Source organism: Notamacropus eugenii, chromosome 5 (assembly GCF_028372415.1).
Source record: "Notamacropus eugenii isolate mMacEug1 chromosome 5, mMacEug1.pri_v2, whole genome shotgun sequence".
In the NCBI taxonomy this organism is placed as follows: Eukaryota; Metazoa; Chordata; class Mammalia; order Diprotodontia; family Macropodidae; genus Notamacropus; species Notamacropus eugenii.
This window is the reverse complement of record NC_092876.1, coordinates 89,424,236-89,444,731: the sequence shown is the minus strand read 5'-3', so window position 1 is coordinate 89,444,731 and position 20,496 is coordinate 89,424,236. Positions and strand designations below refer to the sequence as shown.

At 38.2% G+C, this 20,496-nt stretch overlaps 2 protein-coding genes and 1 pseudogene across 2 annotated transcripts; 1 reads left to right on the top strand and 2 right to left on the bottom strand.

Annotated features, from left to right (window-relative positions):
- Window positions 1-2,837: 2,837 nt before the first annotated feature.
- LOC140507533 (olfactory receptor 52A1-like) lies at window positions 2,838-20,274 on the bottom strand (annotated as a pseudogene).
- On the top strand, window positions 8,158-9,123 carry OR56B4 (olfactory receptor family 56 subfamily B member 4). The gene has a single exon (XM_072610170.1). It carries the CDS (start codon window positions 8,158-8,160, stop codon window positions 9,121-9,123), a length of 966 nt encoding a protein of 321 aa, XP_072466271.1.
- Window positions 18,543-19,566, bottom strand: LOC140504820 (olfactory receptor 52B2-like). The gene has a single exon (XM_072610171.1). The coding sequence runs from the start codon at window positions 19,525-19,527 to the stop codon at window positions 18,583-18,585; it is 945 nt and encodes a 314-aa protein (XP_072466272.1). The 5' UTR covers window positions 19,528-19,566; the 3' UTR covers window positions 18,543-18,582.
- Window positions 20,275-20,496: the final 222 nt, after the last annotated feature.

The window sequence follows — 20,496 nt, the reverse complement described above, 5'->3', positions numbered from 1 at the left end:
AATGAAAAATATGCTAACTGACAAAATAAGAGACAGCTTGGTATAGAATCAATAAGGCACATTTTGGAATCAAGAAGATGGGATTCAAGTCATACCTCATATGCTCCACTAGCTGTGTGACCCTGAGAAAGTCACTTAATAACGCCCTGAGGCAGCTTTCTAAGATTGTAAATTACAGATGAATTGCCAGCCCATATCAGAAAAAAGCATTTCCACTTTAGGCGTTTTTATTCTGAATCAGTGACAGAGAAGGATCGGGGAAAAGGGAAGTAGAAAGACCTGCCATGTTCCTTCTCAATTAACCATACCTGCAACTCTAGGTATGAGCTGTGCCCAGTTTTCAATATGAAGAAAACAACCAAAATTACATTTTGAAATTGAACAGCGTGTTATCCATATACAAATAATGCTGGTAATAATACTCAATGCAAATTTAAGGATATTTTTTCACTTACTTTAGTCTTTTTCTTGTTTTTTTTCTTTTGATCTATCTCTTCTTCCACAATTGTGATGAATATGGAAATATGTTTTGCATGATAGCATATGTATAAACTATATCAAACTGCTTACCATTTTCAGAAGATAGGAGGGGAGAAAGGGAGAGAGAAAAATCTGGAACTCAAAATCTTGTAAAAATGAATGTCAAATTTTCTTGATATGTAATTTGGGGAAAAATAAAATACTTTTTAAAGCAAAGAAAAAAAGAAATTTGAATGGGGATCCCAAACAACTCCATCAAGCAAAAGCCCACCTTTTGAATGCGAATAGTTTTGATTATGGGCAATATTTGGATAAGCAGGAAAAATTTCAGCATTCGGAAACAAAAAGGACTATCTTAGAAGAGGTGGGTCTTCCCAGAATACAGAGAATGATAGTTCCTATATAATCCGCCATTGTCAGACCATGTCTGGGAACCACCCTTTAGGAATGACATTGATAAGTTGAAGAATGTCAAAAAAAAAAAAAAAAAAAAGGATAGCAAGTTGGAATCTGAAAGGCTTTCAGTTTATGTTGTATGAGAGTAGACTGAAGGAACTATGGATGCCTAGTCTGAAATAGAGAAAATTCAGGAGAAAAATGACAACAATCTTCAAATATTGGAAAATCCATCATGTGGAAAGAGGAATTAGACTTTTTCTGTTAGGCAAGAGAAGAAGAAATCAGGAAAAATGGATGGAAGAGACAAAATGTTGGCTTGCTGTCAGGGAAAACTTTCTAATTGTAATGACTATTTACAAGTACAGTGGATTACCTTGAGGTTCCTCCTCAACTTGGCTTTTCCTCCATTGATGGCATTCAATTAGCTACCTTTTGTACAGTAAAACAAAGGGTTGAACTAAAATTTAGTGATTGTAATATTCTATATTGATGATGCAAAAAGCAAATTAAAGCTCAATTTATGGAAAAAAAATCTCTGACAATTAGAGCTATTCAAAAGGAAATGAGCTCTCTCTTGAAAAGGAATGAGTTCTTCCTCACTGGATGTCTTCAAGTTGAGATTGGATGGATAATTGCTGGTTACATTCTAGAGAATTTTGCCCAAACCTCAAGATGTAGGTTTGGGTTTGGATTTGGCACACTCTGAGGTGCCCTCTAGATCTGACATTCTATGAATATATTCAATGTGTTGAGAAAATGAGATATTGAATCTTATGTAATGCTGGTAGTATTTGTTGAGTGCATTCAATTCCTTCTACTCAATAATTTCTCTAGAGACAGAAATCAATAATAATCTCACTATTACTCTTCAGACAAGCAGCCTTAGGCTAGATCTGACAAAAAATGTGAGCATTTTTTATTCCAATTCTGGTGCACAATTTATTTAGGCTAAAGAGCAGCATGAACTACGTACACAGTCCACAGATCAGATACCATAAAGATCTACAACAAAATGCCAACAATTCAGGAGCCAAAGGATAAGTTACTGCAATATGTACTACCCTCATGTCCCAAGAAACACAGGGTTGCTTTTAGTTCAGGATTACAGATTATATATATATATATATATATATATGTGGAGAGAGAGAGAGAGATGTATTGATAGATATATGTAGATATAGATATATAGATTTAGATATATACATATATAGGTATAGATATATACATATATATGCATACATATATATACATACACATACACACATATATGTATAAATATGCATATATTTACATTTGTAAATAAGAAATGTTCCTATTGCTAAAGACATATTTTGTATATTACTGTTGGGGTCTTCTGGGAAAAAATAGGGAAAGGAAAAATTTCTGCCCAATTTCTCAAGATCAACATCATTGTTTTTTGCCTTTCCTTCCATATCTCATTCCCATAAGCCCAAGATAGTAGTCAGCATTGACCATCCTGACATCAACATAATATTCCCATTCATTATCCTTTCTCACCCTCTGTGGTCTAATGACTAGAATCAATGACAAAGATTCTTTCTCAGGGTCTTTCCTCTTATTGATCTTTCCTGAATACTTCTTTCATAGATGCTGCTCTAAGATCTTAGTTACCCTTCCTCTGTTTCATTCATTGCTACTCATTGATTTTGAGTCTTTGCTCTTTTTAGGAAATTTATTTCTAGTGACCCCCAAGGTTCTTGATTTAATGACTTTCTAATTCTAACCTCCTGACCCTTTGCAAAAATTCACAAGTGTTTTTTGGGTCTTTGCACTAGGCAGGTGGCCCCATAGTTTCAGACCATATAATCAAGTTCAAGGAAATGAGAAAACCGTCTTCTTCATGGGTCTTTCAGACTGTCATTCAGAGCCCATGTCATTAACACAATTATTCCTGGATATAGACGTAGAAAAATGCTCCCAGGGACAAAGCCATATGCTTACCAAATGCATAGGCTCATTCCTGCCTCATAAATGAGTAAAGATGTAGGCCTTTGTCTCTGAAGAAAAATCATGATGATCACTCTAACACAGATCTCCTTGGTCTTCACCATATGAACAATGAGATTTGCAATAGGAAGAACTAATAGGTAGATGTTAGCCAGGAGAATGTGGACATAAGAAGCTACATGGTGACCATATCAGTGAGCCAAAAAGAAGAGTGCCAGTGAATAGCTGAGTACAGTAATGGTGATGTGGGCTATGCAGGTGTTGACTGCTTTGACCCTGGCCTCCTTCCCAGGAAGCCTTAGTCCTGAAGACAAGAATGTAGGAAATAAAGATGAAGGAGCTATCATACCAACACAAACTCAGAATAACAGCCAAACCATAGAACTTATTGACTCGAGTGTCATCTACAGCCAGTTTCTGATGCCATGAGTTGCTACTGTGAAATGAAATTTTAGCCTCATTTTAGTAAGGATGGGATAAGAGATGACAAGTACAGCCATCATAACTACCATCACCACAATCCCCAGCAGGACTTGTGGGGTCAGGATAACTGTGTACTTTAGGGGGCCAGTATATGACTACATAGTGATGCAATGTCATGACTACCAGGATTCCAGTTTTGAACCCTGCCAGGGAATGCACAAAAACATTTGGGTCAGACAGATATTAAATTCAATCTCTTTGAGGTTGAACCAGAGGATGGCCTCAGTTTTAGAGAACAGGACAGGAAAAATGCCAATGTCATTGATGGTCAACATTACCAAGAGAAGGTATATGGGTTTGTGGAATGATGGGTCCCTCCAGATAGCAGACAAGATGGTACAGTTCCCCATAAGAGCAAGGAGGATCATGATGCAAAATGGAATCCCCATTCAGTGCTGCACACATTCCAGGCCAGGGACTGCCAATAGGGTGAAATATACAAGATTTACAAAGGTGACATTGGAATCTTTCATGTTGTACATGTCATCTGCAAAAAAAAAGAACAAAAGAATTAAGTGGAGGGGAAGGAGAAAGGGTCAGAGGACAGAAGAGTAGGAGAATTCATTTGATGGACTATCATTGAGAAATATAGTGATACATAAGACTAAGTATAGAGTTCTCGAGCATTGAAAGTCAAATATAGTACTTAGGGCTTACAAAGTGTCTGCCTTGTTGGAAATGGTAAAAAGTGACCCCTTCCCCTTCTCCAGCAACTCTAGCAACTCTGAACAGGCGAACCTTATTTTATATATAAAGAGTAGGGGTTTTTTTGATGTATTTATTTTAGTTTTCAACATTCTATACAATGAGGGGATTGAAATTGATGACCTCTTAGTTCAATCTCCAACTCTGCAATATTGTGATCTATGATAGCAATTGCTCTGAAAAAGATCTGGTGGTCTTAGTGTACTGCAAGCTCAATATGACTCAGCAAAGTGATGTAGCAGTCCAAGAAAACACTAATGCAATCTTGGACTGCATTGAGAGATATGACTATCAGGAATTAGATCATTCCTATGCACTCTTTGCTTATCAGACTTCATCCAGAGTGTTGTATTCAGTTATGAGCACCAACATTTAGTAAGGATCTTGAAAAACTGGAGAGCAATTAGTATAGTAAAGGGTCTTAAGTATTTGTCAAATGAAGAACAACTGAAGCAATTGGGTGTGTTTATCCTGGAAGACTCAGGAGAAATACTATAGTTATCTTTATTTAAAGGGTTGTTGTGTGAAAAAAAAGAGTAGATTGCCCCAAGAGAACAAACTAGAAGCAATGGGGAGAAGTTGCAAAGAGACAATATAGTCTGGAAAAAATTGTCCAAAATTAAAAGCATCCAAAAATAAGATAGACTGCTCCAGCAGTTGGTAGGTTCTCCATCCTTGCAGGTCTTAATGCAGAAGGTGGATGACCTCTTATCAGGTAGGGATTAAATTCATATATAGGTTATGCAAGATAACTAGATGACTGCTAAGGTCCCTTTCAGCTTCTGATTCTTAAATTCAGGGATTCTGAGGGTTGCCCATATATTTTAAGAGCTGTTGGTAAAAACCAAGGAAGTTCAAGTTCCCTAACATATCAAATGACAAATTAGCTAACTCTGAGAATGGAACCCAAGTTGCTTTGGTTGTTCATCCAGATCTAATCCTTTCAAGAGTTGGTGAAAAGCTAGAAAACAAACTTATTACATTTCACTTTTCTTATTTGCTAGGGTAATTGTAATGAAATGTTCTTTCCCATACTCTTGGGGGGGATTATTTGGGAGTTATAACTAAGCACTGTCTTGTGATGGTCTTTGGGTAAAATCATTCCCTGCTTGAGAGATATAAGGCATGATTCATCTATCTGAACTTAGAGAAGATGTTGGGATATTTGTGACACGCTTTACTGGAGATGGTACATGCCAATGACCCACATTGGCAGCTACTGAAAGTGTGGAACCCAAGAGTAAGTGGAAGGAACCAAACAGGATACTGTGAGTGCTTGAAGTGAGACTACAACCTATGCTTCAGCCAAACCAGACTACTTGTTGTATATTTCCAACTGGATAGCTCTTAGAAATCTCAAACTTAATATGTATAAAAGATAACTATTCTTCCTCAAAAACATACTCCTCTTTTAAATTTGTTCATTTCTGTTGCAGGTATCGTCATCCTTTTAGTCATCTAATTGTGAAGCCTCAGAGTCATCTTGAACTCTAAACTTCTACACACACGCACACGCACACACGCACACATGCACACGCACATGCACACATGCATACAAGAAGTTGCCAAATCTTGTCAATTCTACCTACACATCCCTACACATCTATCCTCTTCTCTCTCGGTTCACACCACAACCACTCTAGTTCAGGTCCTCATTGCCACATTCATGGACTACTGCAATAACTTCTTTATTTGTCAATAAAGCATAGGACTGAACATGTCTCTCACCTGTTGCCTCTAGGATTTCTAGTGGTTCCCTGTTGCCTCTAGGATCAAATATGAACTTTTTAGCCATTGAAGTCTTTCACAATCTAGCTAAAGCCTCACTTTCTAGGCTTATTATATTTAACGAATGCATGTTGATTTATTGGACCTTGCCTTGAGTTACACTGTGCCCTATGCCTGGAATCTCCTCTTCATTTATTGAATTCCTATTCATCGTTTAGGGGCATCTAGGTGGTGCAGTAGATAGAATACTGAGCCTGGGATCAGGAAGGGTCATCTTCATGAGTTTAAATCTGGCCTCAGACACCATGTGTGACTCTGGGCAAGTCACTTCACTCTGTTTGCTTCAATTCATCATCTGCAAAGTGAGCCAGAGAAGGAAATGGCAAACCACTCCAGTACCTTTGCCAAGAAAACCTCAAATGGGGTCATGAAGAGTCAGACATGACTGAAAAATTACTCAACAACAGCAAATCCTTCCTTTAAAAACCAAATCAGATTCCCCTTCCTCTAGATGACTTTCTCTGACCTCCCCATTTAGTGATGACAGGCTTCACATTGTGCATTATTCTGTCATTCTCTAATGCACTTAATATCTCATATTGTGTGTTTTTTGTTGTCCTTATTCCCATTCTACACTTACAGTTCCTTGAGGAAAAAGATATCAAAACTTTGTGCCCACTACCCTCCCCTGCACCTCAAATGATGACACACACTTCCTTCCTCCACAGAAGGTGTTCAATAAGCGTTTATGCTGTCCATAGTGTTGAGAGCCTGTGTTTCCCTGGAGAGCCCAAGATGTGCTATAAAAGAAGCAACCAGAAGCAGTGACAACATCTCTGAGCTGTTGAATGAAGTCAGGAATGGAAACTTGAGGCACTTGAGAGAGATTCATTAGAGAATTATGGAAGATCAATTTTGAGTCAGACCATCTCTACTGAATTGAACTCTAATTGGTACCAAGAGCTCAGTCCCTAGGAATTAAGACAAGATTCCCTCCCCCATTCTTAAAAAGTCCAAACTCATCAGATCGTCAAATCTGGATATTGATGACTATTCCTTGGCATGAGGACAATCCTACACCTTCTCACTGTAAGTAACTCCTAGAAGGCTGACTTGAAGAACGTTTTCTTTCTATGTTCCATGTCTGTCTCTCTCTTTCCTTCTCAGTCTTTAATTTCTTTAGCTTTCTCACCTCCCCTTAAACTACATCTTTTTTCTCTTAATCTCTGAGCCTCTTCATTCTTGGGTGGAAAAGGGTCATTGGAAATGGAATAGTATTCATCTCTTTGGCCACAAGGGTAACAAGATTCTTAGTCAGAGAGATATTGCTGGTAATAACTTGAAGTTTCCAGAATATGGATTTCTTAACCTAAGGGACTAAAAGCCCCCAAGATATATTTTTGGGATCTGGGAACTTGGGTGTGAAAAAATACATCTTTGTTTTCACTAACTTCTAACTGAAATTTAGCATTTCCTTCTATTATGATTTTTTAAAATATATTCTAAGAAGTTGTCCACAGACTTTGCCAGCCTGCCAGTGATGTCTATGAAACAAAAAAGATTAATAACCTCTGTTCTAGAATCATAGATCTATATACACACCTAAGAACCCCAGAGTCAAGAAATATCTAGAAAAATCACTGGGAGCAGTCCCCTATCTTCTAGCAAATGAAAGTCTAAACCTTTCAGGAGCAGAGACTACCACCCTTTTCTTTCCTTCAGGAACCTCCTCCAGGTTTTTCTTCTTTCCAAATTAAGTAAGTTCTTCCTGATATCTAGCTATCATCTCTCCAGATTCAAATAAAGTCAGTTTATATCTATGAAGCCCCAGTTATGTGAAAGACACTATATTTGGTACTGGTTATATGGAAATGAAATAAGACATAGAACCTGTTATCAAAGACCTTGCAATCCAATTGGAGAAAAGACAAGGATCTAAATAGTTTCTTCATACAAAGAGGTGCCCACCATGCTAGAAAAAAAATGAAGAGAGATTGCCATCCCCAACATATGGCTAGGCAGCAAATATTGTTCAGGAAAGGCTTCCTGGAGTCAGTGGCAAGTGAATAAGGTTTTAAAGGAGGGAAAGTCTGACAACACAGCTGAGAAAAATGTCCTTCATGGTTTGGGAGGCAATATCAAATAGCCCTTCAGCCTTCTCTTTGTTCATACTCTAATCTTTCCTACAAAACCTTTTCTGTTCATGTCTTCTTTACTCATTTAGACTCCCTCCAATGTCCAGAGAAGAATTGAATGCCATGAACAGACATGAATGACTTGGACAAAAGCGGCATGCCCTTCACCTTCAGTTCTGGCACTATCTGATGTTCCAATCGTAGACTTTTTTTACATCCCCTTCCCTCTCAGACAGATAATAAGAAGATATCTTGAGCTATGATTCCTGTTCCCAGAGCCATAAACAGCTCTCACCTCAAGATCTCAGAGTTCATCCTAATGGGGTTCCCAGGCATCCACAGATGGCAGCACTGGCTTTCTCTCCCCCTGCTTCTGCTCTACCTCTTAGCCCTCAGTGCCAATTTCCTCATCCTGATAACTATATGGAAGGATCTGACTTTGCACAAACCCATGTACAAGTTCCTAGGCATTCTTTCTGTAGTGGATGTAGGCCTAGCCACCACCATCATGCCCAAGATCCTAGCCATCTTCTGGTTCAATGCCAAAATCATCAGCCTCCCTGAATGTTTTACTCAGATATATGCTATTCACTGGTTTGTGGGAATGGAGTCAGGCATTTTCCTCTGCATGGCTTTTGACAGGTATGTGGCCATTTGCCACCCTCTTTATTATCCTTCTCTTGTCACAGATACCTTCATCTTCAAAGCTGCATTGTCTGTGATGATCAGAAATAGCCTGCTGGTCTTGCCAGTGCCTGTGCTGGCTGCCATGAGACATTACTGCTCTGGAAATGAGATTGAACATTGCTTGTGCTCTAACTTGGGGGTCATCAGCCTGGCCTGTGATGACATCACAGTCAACAGATTTTACCAGCTGGTCCTGGCTTGGGTCATGATTGGAAGTGATATGGCCCTGGTCTTTTCCTCCTATGTCCTGATCCTACGCTCGGTGCTGAAGCTGAATTCCACTGAAGCCATTTCAAAGGCCCTCAGTACATGCAGCTCCCACCTCATCCTCATCCTCTTCTTCTACACAGCTATCATTGTGGTATCTGTCACACACTTGGCAGGGAGGAAGTTTCCCCTCATCCCTGTGCTCCTCAATGTACTGCATAACGTCATTCCCCCAGCCCTCAACCCTATGGTATATGCTTTCAGAACCCAGGAACTCAGGCTGGGCTTCCAGAAGGTACTTGGGCAGGGTGGCAAAATGTCCAGAAAGTAGCTCCCATTTGTGAACCTCCTGAGTTGAGGCCTGAGGCAAGGGAAGTTCATTTGCTTAAATCAGAGTCCTTGGTTCTAAATGGTGAATGATTCTTTACAAGACACATAAGGGGATACAGTGGTAATAGTTGCAGGTATAATAGATGAAGGGGTTAAATGATTTTTTCCTCTTTTCTTCAGTCCTACCACTTGGTTAGCTAGTGACTAGAGATGATTGACAGGTCTAGCAATGCAAATGATCCCCTTAGGGATGCTGTTTATGGAATGAAGCAGGAGCCCTGTTTTATTTTTGCTAATTTTCTTTGTCAAAGCACAACCTCAAATATTTGCAAAGGAGAGCTCATCCTGAGTTCTCTACTCCAAGAAGCTGTACAGCTTTATAGAATTTTATAATTAATTAATAGATTAATCAACAAACATGCATTAAGTGCCTGCTATGTGCCAGGCTCTATGCTAGATACTGGAAAATAAAGACAAAAATAAAGCAGACCCTGCCCACAAGGGGCTTATATTCTATAAGAAGAAACAATATATTTTTTCTTTAGTGTACAGATAAGATTAGATGGCTATTGAGGTACTTTCCAACTCTTAAATTCTGTGATTCTATGTCCACATATAAGTATATATAAAACATATGTTAGGCAAATAACAGATAAATTTAAGTCAGTTGCAGAATGGGAGGCACTAGCAGCAGAGGGGACCAGAAAATACCTGCGTAGAGGGTAGAGTTCACACTGAACTTGGGAGGAAGAGAGCAAAAATAATGATGTGGAAAATATAGTGCATTCCTCAGGAAGGAGGTTGACCTGTGCAAAGGAACAGAGATGGGAGATAGAATGTCTTATGTACGGGGACAGCAAGCAAGTTAATTTGAATTATAGAATGTTCTGAAAGAAGTCTGAAAACATAGGCTGGAGACAGAGTGAGAGGGGTTTTAAATGCCAAGCAGGGGAGTTAAATTCCAAACCACTCACTAAACAGTTTTTCTATGTAAACCTCTTAGTCAAACAACAGTGTCTATTATATGTCAGGTACTATACTAAGTTCAGGGGGCACAATGAAAGCAAAAAACAGGCCTTGCTCTCAAAGAGGTCACAGTCTAATTGGGAAGATAAGAAAACAGCTATGGACAAATAAAATAAGAACTGACAAAAATTAATAAGAGAAAAGCACTAGGAATAAGTGGAATTGGAAAGGCATTTTGGAGAAGGCAATATTTGAGCTGGAACTTGAGAGAAGCCAGGGAGGACAAGCTTGGTCATAACAACTTTGGGAAACCATAGTATAGTGGGAAAAGCAGTGAACCTGAAGTCAGGAGGCTTCAGTTTGAACACCACCTCTGATATTTACTATGTGGGAGAACACAAGCAAGTCACTAAATTTCTCTAAGCCTTATGATTCTTGGACTACCTACTTCACAGGGTTGCTGTGCAGAAAGTGTTTTGTAAATCTTAGTCATATATAAATGTAACTTGATATTATTAAGGAGAACTGATGTAACAGATTCCCTTCAGATTCCCTATTTTTCCCAACAAAAATTGCTGCTATTTGTGATGAATAATCCAATAAATAAATATTCTCTGGTCTGATCTGGTCTCAGATAAGTCATTCTCTGTGATGAAACCCAATTATATGTCATCTGCAAAGCACTTCTCTGATCTTAGGTTCTTAATATGTGGTACTTTGTCTTCAATTCTTAGTGCCACCATAATTCAAATTCAATTGGAGGACTTGAAGGGTAGAAAGAAAGAAAGACAATAACTTGGAATCCTTGAAAGTTGAGTCAATTCTCTGTCTATCTAAGAAGTGAAAGTTTTCATAATGAGGAGGTGGTGATGTGGGTAGCACAGGACACAAATAAAACAAGGTTGTCAGAGTAATGAAAAATAGATTGGTAGTGAGAAAAACCCTGTGAAACTGTCGAAAATACATCAAACACAAGACAGGGAACCATTCTGTGATTTTTTTTCGATCAACACCAAACAACCACTTTGCTCAAATTTCCAGTCTTCCTGAAGAGGGAACTCATAGGTTATCAGTAACCCAAATACTTCTTTAGAGGGAAAATTCTCTGTGTTGCACTCTCGTAATCATCAACTCTGAAGTCCTGAGAACTGGTTCCATTTTGGGGAGAGAAAAGGAAAAAAAAAAGAGATTGCCCTTAACCTACACTCATCAGCTTTACTCTTTGCCACTAACTCTGGCTACACAAAAAACTATCCTAAATTTTTAAAATAACAAGTAAATTCCTTTTCCCTATAGTAAACTGATATTAGAGAAGTTCTGCATATTAAGATCATTTTTAAAATGCACAAGAGTGCATGAACTTTTCAGTTGGGAGTGAAAAAATAGCTCAAACGAGAGGGAGCCTAATTTTGCCCAAGTAGGACAAGACTGGTAGAATAGATTAGATTCTATCAGTCTCTAAACAATCGAGCTAGAAATAAATAAATCAGGGGTTAGTTGAGGAAATCTTTTCCCATATGTTTCCTGGTTCTCTCCCCACATGTGTTTCCTGAAAGAACTCTGGAACTATATGTGCCTCTCCCCCAAGGAGCTCTGGAACCCACTCAGTCCCTTGCAAAGAAAAATCTGCATGATGATTCTGAGCGGTATGGAGTAGTTAAGAAAATCCCTATCACTGAGATGAAACAAAATACCAAATTATGTGATGTCTTATGTATAGGGTACAGTTCTTTATAATATTTCCTGTATCCTAACTGCTTTCCACCCTACATCCACTCATATGTCCCATCCCCTATTGTTCTTCTAACTTATTCCTTGCTTCTCCCCACGTAACACCCCCAACTCACTTGACCCATTCATTCATCTCTCAATGCCTTTTCTCCCAGATTTCCACCTCTTTTAAAACTAGCAGGACATGGGAACAGAAGGAGAATGAAATGTATGATTAGTCAAGGTTAGAGTTGTTGTAGTCTATGTGAGTAGATTGGATTCCCTTTAGGCAAACAAGATATTTTTCAAGGGACAACTACATGAGGCCTCTTTCTAAGAAGACTGAACAGTATCACAGAATTTCAAAGTTGAAAGAGACCTCAGCTGCCAAGTCCAACTCATACCTGAAAAAGAATCTCTTCTAGAGCATCCGCGACAAGTGACCATGTAATCTTTGCTTGAAGATCTCCATTGTGGAAGAACCTACCCCATTAGATTATAAGATCCTTGAGACCAGCAATTATCTTTCTTTTTTGTAATTGTATCCTCAACACTTAGTACAGTGCCTGGCACATAAGAAGTACTTAATAAATGTTTATTGTCTGACTGATTATTGACTAAAGAGATGGAAGACCACAGGGGTGGTGGTCCTTAAAGATGAATGAATAAGGATGAATATGAGAAGAATTATAACCATAATTTTAATGTGTTACACATATAACACTTTAAGATTTATATTAAAAAAACACTTTTCTGAGGGAGTTAGTTTAAAAATGAGGAAAGCAATGCTTAAAGAGATCCAGCGACTTGCCCTAAGGCATACCACTAGAGCTAGATGTGGTCAGTACTCAAGCCCATCTTTTGACTCTAGGGCCTTGTTGTCAATCTCAGGAAATCCCAGGAGGAGAAAAAAGTGCACCATGCAAGTTAAGAATTCACAAAGAAAGAACGAGAAATCAATGAAATACAGGCATACTCTTTAAGGATTATATCTACAGGATAAAAACCTCTTTACCTGTCCACTTGGAGTCTGTTTTGAGCATCTTAATACTTTTCTTTTTTCCTTATCTTAAATGACTCTTGCCTGACTTTGTGCTTAGCAAAAAGTTATTGTTTAAAAAAACACAGGCACTATGGGTATAGAATATTATATATGTATGTATGTATGTATATATGTATGTATGTATGTATATGTGTGTATACATATATATAAAATATAAGACCATTTTTATATGTTATTTAGTTTCATTGATTTATTTTCTTTTTCATTCTTTATTGAGAACCACCCTCCACCTCCCAAGAGGGAAAGTTGAGAGTGATACATTATATGTAAAAGATAATATTAAAATATTTCGATATACTAGTTAGAGTCATTGAATTTTTTCTCTTTTTTTTGTTGAGAATTCATCCTCTGAGAAGAAGTATGAGGAATACACTGGCAAATGTAAAAAGTATTTTTTATTCAAAAGATGATTTTAGTAAGATAATCATTTTTATTCCAAGTTCTTGTTAACTCACAGAATCTCAGAGTTTAGAAGGGATCTCAGACAGCATCTAGTCTAACTTGTATCTGAAGAGGATTTACCTCTACAACATGCTCACCAGGGATCATTCCTCCTGGCCACATGTCTGAGCCAGGGAAAGATGCCAACTAAGTTCAGTTCAATCCAATTCAATTAAATAAGAATTTATCAGTAGCCTACCATAGCCATTGCATTGTCGTAGGCACTGGGCATAGCCATTGCCATCAAGGAACATTAATTACATACTTCTATGGAATGAGGGAATATAACCACACTGGGCTTAATTCCACCTCTGAGAAGACTTCAATTCATGAAGGAGCTGTGATATAACCTGTGTGGGTAGTCCCTCCATCAAGTGAAGATTGCAACCCCTCTACAACATAGATGAAAGCAACTGAACTAGTTTAACCAGTTAGTGTGCTGATCACTCTGTGGCTGTTATTGGGAATATTTTAGAATAAGATCCATAGATTCTATCATTATGTTTTTATACCCACTATAAGTTTGTTTTCCTACTTTTACCCCCATAAACTACAATTCAATTCAACAAACATTTATGAAGCACTATTTATCAAGCATGGTACTGAGTACCATGAACATAAAGACAAAAACAAGACACTCTTTGCTGTCATTCTGCTGAGTAAAACCCACGTGGATACAACAATAACTAACATTTATGTAGCACTTACTATGTGCCAGATACTATACAAGTATGATCTCATTTGATCCTTTCTCACAACAACCCCAAAAGGTAAGTACTATTATTATCCTCATTTTACAGATGAGGAAACTGAAACAAACAGAGGTTAGGTGACCTTCCCAAGGTCACACAGCTAACAAATTCTGCAGCTGGATTTGAACTCAGGTCTTTCTGACTCCAGGACCAGCACTTTAGCCACTGTGTCACCTAGCTTCAAAGTACTTTGGAGAGTAATTAAGAGAGGTCAAGGAAAGCTTCACATAAGAAGTAGCACCTGGGTTGAACCTTGAAAAATGATAAAACCTCAGAGGGAGGGGGTATAACTGAGGAAAAAAATGCATTGCAGGCACAAAGCACAGCTTATATAAATACATGAGGACAAGGATGGAATGTTGAGTTTAGGGATCGACTAGAATTCCAAATTACCTGGAGTATGGAGTATGTGAAAGGAAATAATATAAAAGAAGGTTGCAAATATAGTTTGAAGACATATTATGATAAGGTCATAGATTCATAGCTCTCAAGCTAGAAAAGACCTTATAGATCATCTAGTCCACTCCCTCATGTTGCAAAGCTAGGACACTAAAGACTAGGAAAGGAAAATGACTTGCCTAAGGTCTCTTTGATAGCAAGCTGGAATTTGAACCTCTCTTCTGAATCCAAATTCAGTGCTTTTTCCACTGTACCATGCTATGTCTTTATGAATTTGTGCTCAAATATCTCTCCTTGATCTTTGCCCCTCCCCAAACATAATCCTGTTTTACCCTCAATCTATCATTCTTTTGTAGGCTGGTGTGAAATGGGATGTAGGAAAGTTAAGACAAGGAGATTAGGAGTCATACCTAGTCTTCTTATTTCCCTACCTGTGGCAAGCCACATTGACCATAAAGTTCCCTACTATAGTGGGAACTATAGTGTCCATATAATTCCTATCTCAGTTCTATATCTAGCATCTTCTACACTGTGAGAATTATCTGCATAGACCAAAGGGGCAGGAATCCCAGACAGATGAGCTCCCCTGGAGCAAAGGTGCTCCCATCATGCATAAGAACACCTGATCACAAAACTGGAAGGGAACTCAGTGATTATCCAATCTCATCCTTACTTGAACAGTAATGTGGGTACCGGAAATACAAAGACAAAAACAAAGTAGTCCTTGTTGTCAAGGAGTTTACATTCTACTGGGTAAAATCTAAATGGATGCAAATAATTAATAACAATAATATTTATATGGCATTTACTATGCGTCAGATACTTTGTAAGTATGATCTCATTTGATTCTCATAACAACCTTGGAAAGTAGATACTATCATTATCCTCATTTTACAGATAAGGAAATTGAGGCAACCAGAGGCTAAGGGACTTGTCTAAGGTCACACAGTAGGCATCTAAGACTAGATTTGAACTGGATTTGTTGATTCCAACAAGTAGAGTGCTAATTACTAGAAGTCAGAGGGGGAAATGCACTGGAAAAGGGGGAAAGAGTTAATAGTATTAGAAAAAACAAATCTCCAGTGACTCAGGGCCTCCATAGAACCCAGAGGCAGAAATGGAGCTTTGCTCAGGGTTTCTACTTGATATCTGTGAGACTGAGAGACAGAATGAGTAACCTTAGTCTTTTTAAAGAACTTTCATATCTACCATTCACTTATCTATTTGCCTTTGGAGATGTTCAATTTCAGTTATTCAGATATTTCAGTGTTTCAGGATGCTCATTCCTACAACCAAGTGGGGCAAATATTGGTAATAAAAATGACACATTTTTTGTTTCAGGAATAAACTTTCAGTCATTAAAAGAACTTTACAGCTTTCCAAAGGTAATTTTTTTCTTCTACTTCAACGATGAACCCAATACATGGTCTATCCATAGTATTTGTTCAACTCATATTTACCAAAGGGATCCCCCCCCATTATGGTTACCCATCCAACTGCATATCATTTTGGAGACTTCTCTCTCTCTCTCTCTCTCTCTCTCTCTCTCTCTCTCTCTCTCTCTCTCTCTCTCTCTCTCTCTCTCTCTCTCTCTCTCTATATATATATATATATATATATATATATATATATATATATATATATATATATATATATATAATGCATTTTGTTTTTTCTTGTGTGGATACTTAGGCCAAATTCTTTTGAGGGATTGTAGCTCTATTTTTGAGATTTGATCATAGATTCATCTAAGCTAGCTTACTCTGAAATTATTCAAGAATGAAACTGGAAAGAGGATCACGAATAGAAAAAAATTTGGAAAAGTTATGTAAAGATGTCTATGACTCTTTTACCATCAGTGACAGCCTGTATTTATCAGAGAGAGGCTTCCAAGTCACTTAACCCTCAAAGGCAGGAATAGTGATAAATATCAGGTGTCCTACGGAGATGAAGCCCACAACAGAAAGAAATTCAACAGCTGTAAGACCAGTGGAGAGATACAACATGACAAACACAGTGAACATATGAGAATAACTGGGAGTAATTCCTGGAACCTCATCTTTGTGTTTTTGCACAAATCTCCTTTACCTGGAATACACTTTCTCCTCCCTTAAATCTTTTTTCTTTCCCTCACCCTCCCTCCACTCCAGAGATGGCTGCCATTATGCTCCATTATATCTTTTAGAATCCTTAGTTTCCTTCAGTACTTAGATCAAGGGTCATTTTCTACATGAGGCCTTTCCTGAATCCTTCAGTTTCTAGTTTCTCCTCTGCCCTCCCAAAAATTCTATGCATTTATGTATTGATTTTCTATATATTTTTTAAGTACTCATATATGTGAATGCTGATTTTCTGTTTGCCTTATCCCCAGAACTTAGCAAAGTGCCTAGCACAGAGTAAGATTTTAACAAATATTTGCTGACTGATTACCTTGTTTGAAACATCCAACTCATGAGCATATAAGCAACTGCTAGGAAATCACCCATACAAATGTATTATTTACCGGAGTATGTGATGACATGTACTAGCTGAAAAAAGTGCTGACTATTTCATTTTCTCAATACTATTTCTTAATACTATTTTCCCCAGCTAGGTGGTACATCAAATAGAGCTCTGGGTTTAAAGTCAGGAATCTGAATTCAAATCTGCCTTCAGACACTATCTATATGGCAGTGAGCAAGTCATTTAGCCTTTGTCTATCTGAACTTCCTCAAGTGTAAAAATAAAAATAATAAAAAGATCTAGGACTCTATAAATACTTATACCCTTCCTCTCCCCCACAGTGTTTGACACTTAATATGGGCTTTAGTAAATTCTGTTGACTTACTGACAGATTCTTGATAACTGGATTTTTTCTTCAATAAATAAATTAACTGTTTGAGGAATTGCATACACACATCCTGCATGTTGAATTTAAGTCCTCAGCAATACGATAATGACCAATGCAAATTTGATAGCTATAAAATCTTTAGACCTGGGGTGACTTCTAAAGAAATTTTATTGATCTTTCATTTTTACGCTATTTACTTTACTGTAGGAACACTGTTAGCTGTAAAATACATTTGCATGACTGATATACCTTACCTGTGGCATTCCCAGTTTGTTCCATAGACTGTTAATGTTCATAAAAACAGACAAAACTATTGACCCAATTGCCTGGACATAACACTGGTGCATAAACATTCAAGAACAATATTTTAATAGATTAAACCATATCAAATGCTCTTAATCTGTGAACTATATGGAATGAAAAGCATTCAAAATATAATCCTGGAAGAAGAAATCAAAATCAGGCGGGAACAAGAACTCATCCCAGTTGTCCAGATGGCTACCAGAGTTGTCCAGAAGAGGCTTTCATTGATCCTACAGAACATGAGCAGACATCCCAAAAGCTTTATCAATTACAATAAAAAATAATCACTTTATCTATCTGTGAAAATTTTACAGAACACTCAACATAAAGGAATAATAGAACTGGAACTTTTCCTAAGTCTAGTTCTATCTGACCTCCATCAAGAAAGATGACAAGGAGAAAACAGCAAGAACAGCCAACATTTATCTAATGCTTTGAAGATGAGAAAAGATTTTATATGCATGATCTCATTTAATCTCCACAAGACCACTCTGTTAGGGGTTATTCGGTGGTATTATCAACCATTAAGCATTTGTCAGGTACCTACTATATGCCAGGCACAATGCTAGGAAGTGAGGATACAAAACCAAAAATGAAATGCTACCTGTCCTCCATGCCCTTCATTCTATTGATGGTGATACAGCAGATTGGTATTATCCCCACTTTAAATATAATAAAAACTGAAGTTCACAGAATTTAAATCACTTGTCCATAGTCACATAAGTAGAAAGAAAGGATTTAAACCCAAGTCTTGCTCTTAAAAGATAAAGAAATCATATAATTCATCCAACTTATATCATTTCTAAGACAAAACCATGTACATAAGAATTCTTAAAGATTTCTTTGAAAGAGATAAAGAATTACATAGAAATCATCCAAAAGGAAAGGTGCCTTCCAGATTAGGAAGTTTTATTCAAAGCTAGACTTCTTAGGGGAAAAAAAATCCCGATAAAGAATGTGATCAAAGAGACCTTAATCCAGTGAGGATGAGGAAAACTATTTCTTGATCTCCATGAAAACATGAGCCACAGCCTCTCTGATCTGCTTCGTCTTTACCCCATAAACAATGGGGTTGAGCATGGGAGGCACCACCACATAGAGGTTTGCCAATAAAATGTGTACATGGCGTGGAATGTTGCGCCCAAAACGATGAGTCAATAAAGTGAAGAAGGATGGGACATAAAACATGAGGATGACACAAAGGTGGGAGCCACAGGTGCTGAGTGCCTTGTGGCGGGCATCCTGAGAGGGCATCTGAAAGATAGCTCGGAGGATCAGGGTATAGGACACTGCAATAAGCACCACATCAGTGATCACCATAACAATGGGGACAGAGAAGCCATACCATATATTGACAGTAATGTCAGCACAGGCCAGTCGGGCCACCCCAATATGTTCACAGTATGAATGGGGGATCACATTGGTTCTACAGAAAGGAAGCCTCTTTAGCAGGAAGATGACAGGGAAGATGATGCAAAAGCTCCGGACAACAATGGCTAAAGCCATCCTCCCCACAACCGGTGATGTCAAAATCATTGAATATCTCAGTGGGTCACAAATAGCCACATAGCGATCAAATGCCATGGCCAGCAAGATGGCTGATTCCCCCACAAACATCACATGGACAAAGAAGACTTGGGTCACACAAGCATCAAAGGTGATATCCCGTGCATGGAACCAGAAGATGGCCAAGGCTTTGGGCGCAGTGGTAGTGGAAAGGAGGATGTCAGTGCCAGCCAGCATGGAAAGAAATGTGTACATTGGTTCATGGAGGCTACGCTCAGTGACAATGACCAGGATCAGAACACTGTTCCCCAGCACTGCAGTAGCATATATAAAGCATAAGGGGACAGAAAGCCAGATGTGATATCTCTCTAAGCCTGGGATGCCAAGCAGGACAAACACAGCAGGGTGGAAGACAGTGTGATTGGTGTTCACCATGTTAGATTTGAGTTTCACTCTGAAAAATAAAGCAGAATATAGAACCACCTGAGGAGCTCGATCCTGACCAACATCTGTGAAGAAGCCTCCTTACCTGCATCAGGGAAAAAGATAGTGCAAGAAATGAAATAGGTCACTATTACCTGATTTAATTTTTGTTACTTCAAAGTAATTCAAAAATGAAAATTCAATAGATGTTTACTACAGTAGGTCACTATCATAAGTGGGAGAGAAACAAAAGCATTTGTTTGGGGCAAAGAGGTAATTAGCGGAACATGTGCGGCCCCAGAGAATTGTCATTTGAATGTTATTATAGAAATGTTCCAGAAACTATCCTGACCTCATTCACATTAATTGTTCTTATGTCAATCCCCTGTCCAATAACCTACAATGGCTTCCTAATTTTAAACTTCTCTGCATGACTTCCAAGGTCATCTTATATCTGGTCCCATACAGCCTATATTGCTCCTCATTTCACACCCTCCACTTCCAGACACATCATGCTCATTCTTCCCTCAATTCTATTTCTACTGTTCCCCCACTTAGAACTCCCTACCCTATCCTCTTTGCCTATCCAAAGCTCTCTCATACTTTATGTAAGAACCTAATCCTACGTCCTCTGTGAAGACTGCCCTGGTAACTCCAGACTGATCCCTCCCCTTTTTGACTATGCATAGCCCCTTACCTGGACATTCATGAAGCTTAGTTATATTAAACATATCACTTCATTGTGGATGGGTTCACATTGTTGTCTGTTTCACATGGATGTACTATCTCCTCAACTAGATTGAGAGCACCATGGAGACAGGGATTATGTCATAGATTTCTCTCTATCCAATCACCATCCCTCACCAATATTTAACATAATTTGGGCATGTAAAAGATGAGCAGTAAACTGTGATTTTAACATATTCCTCTCTGAGTCCCACAAAAACAATGTCATATAGAACCATGGCCCATTATGTAAGA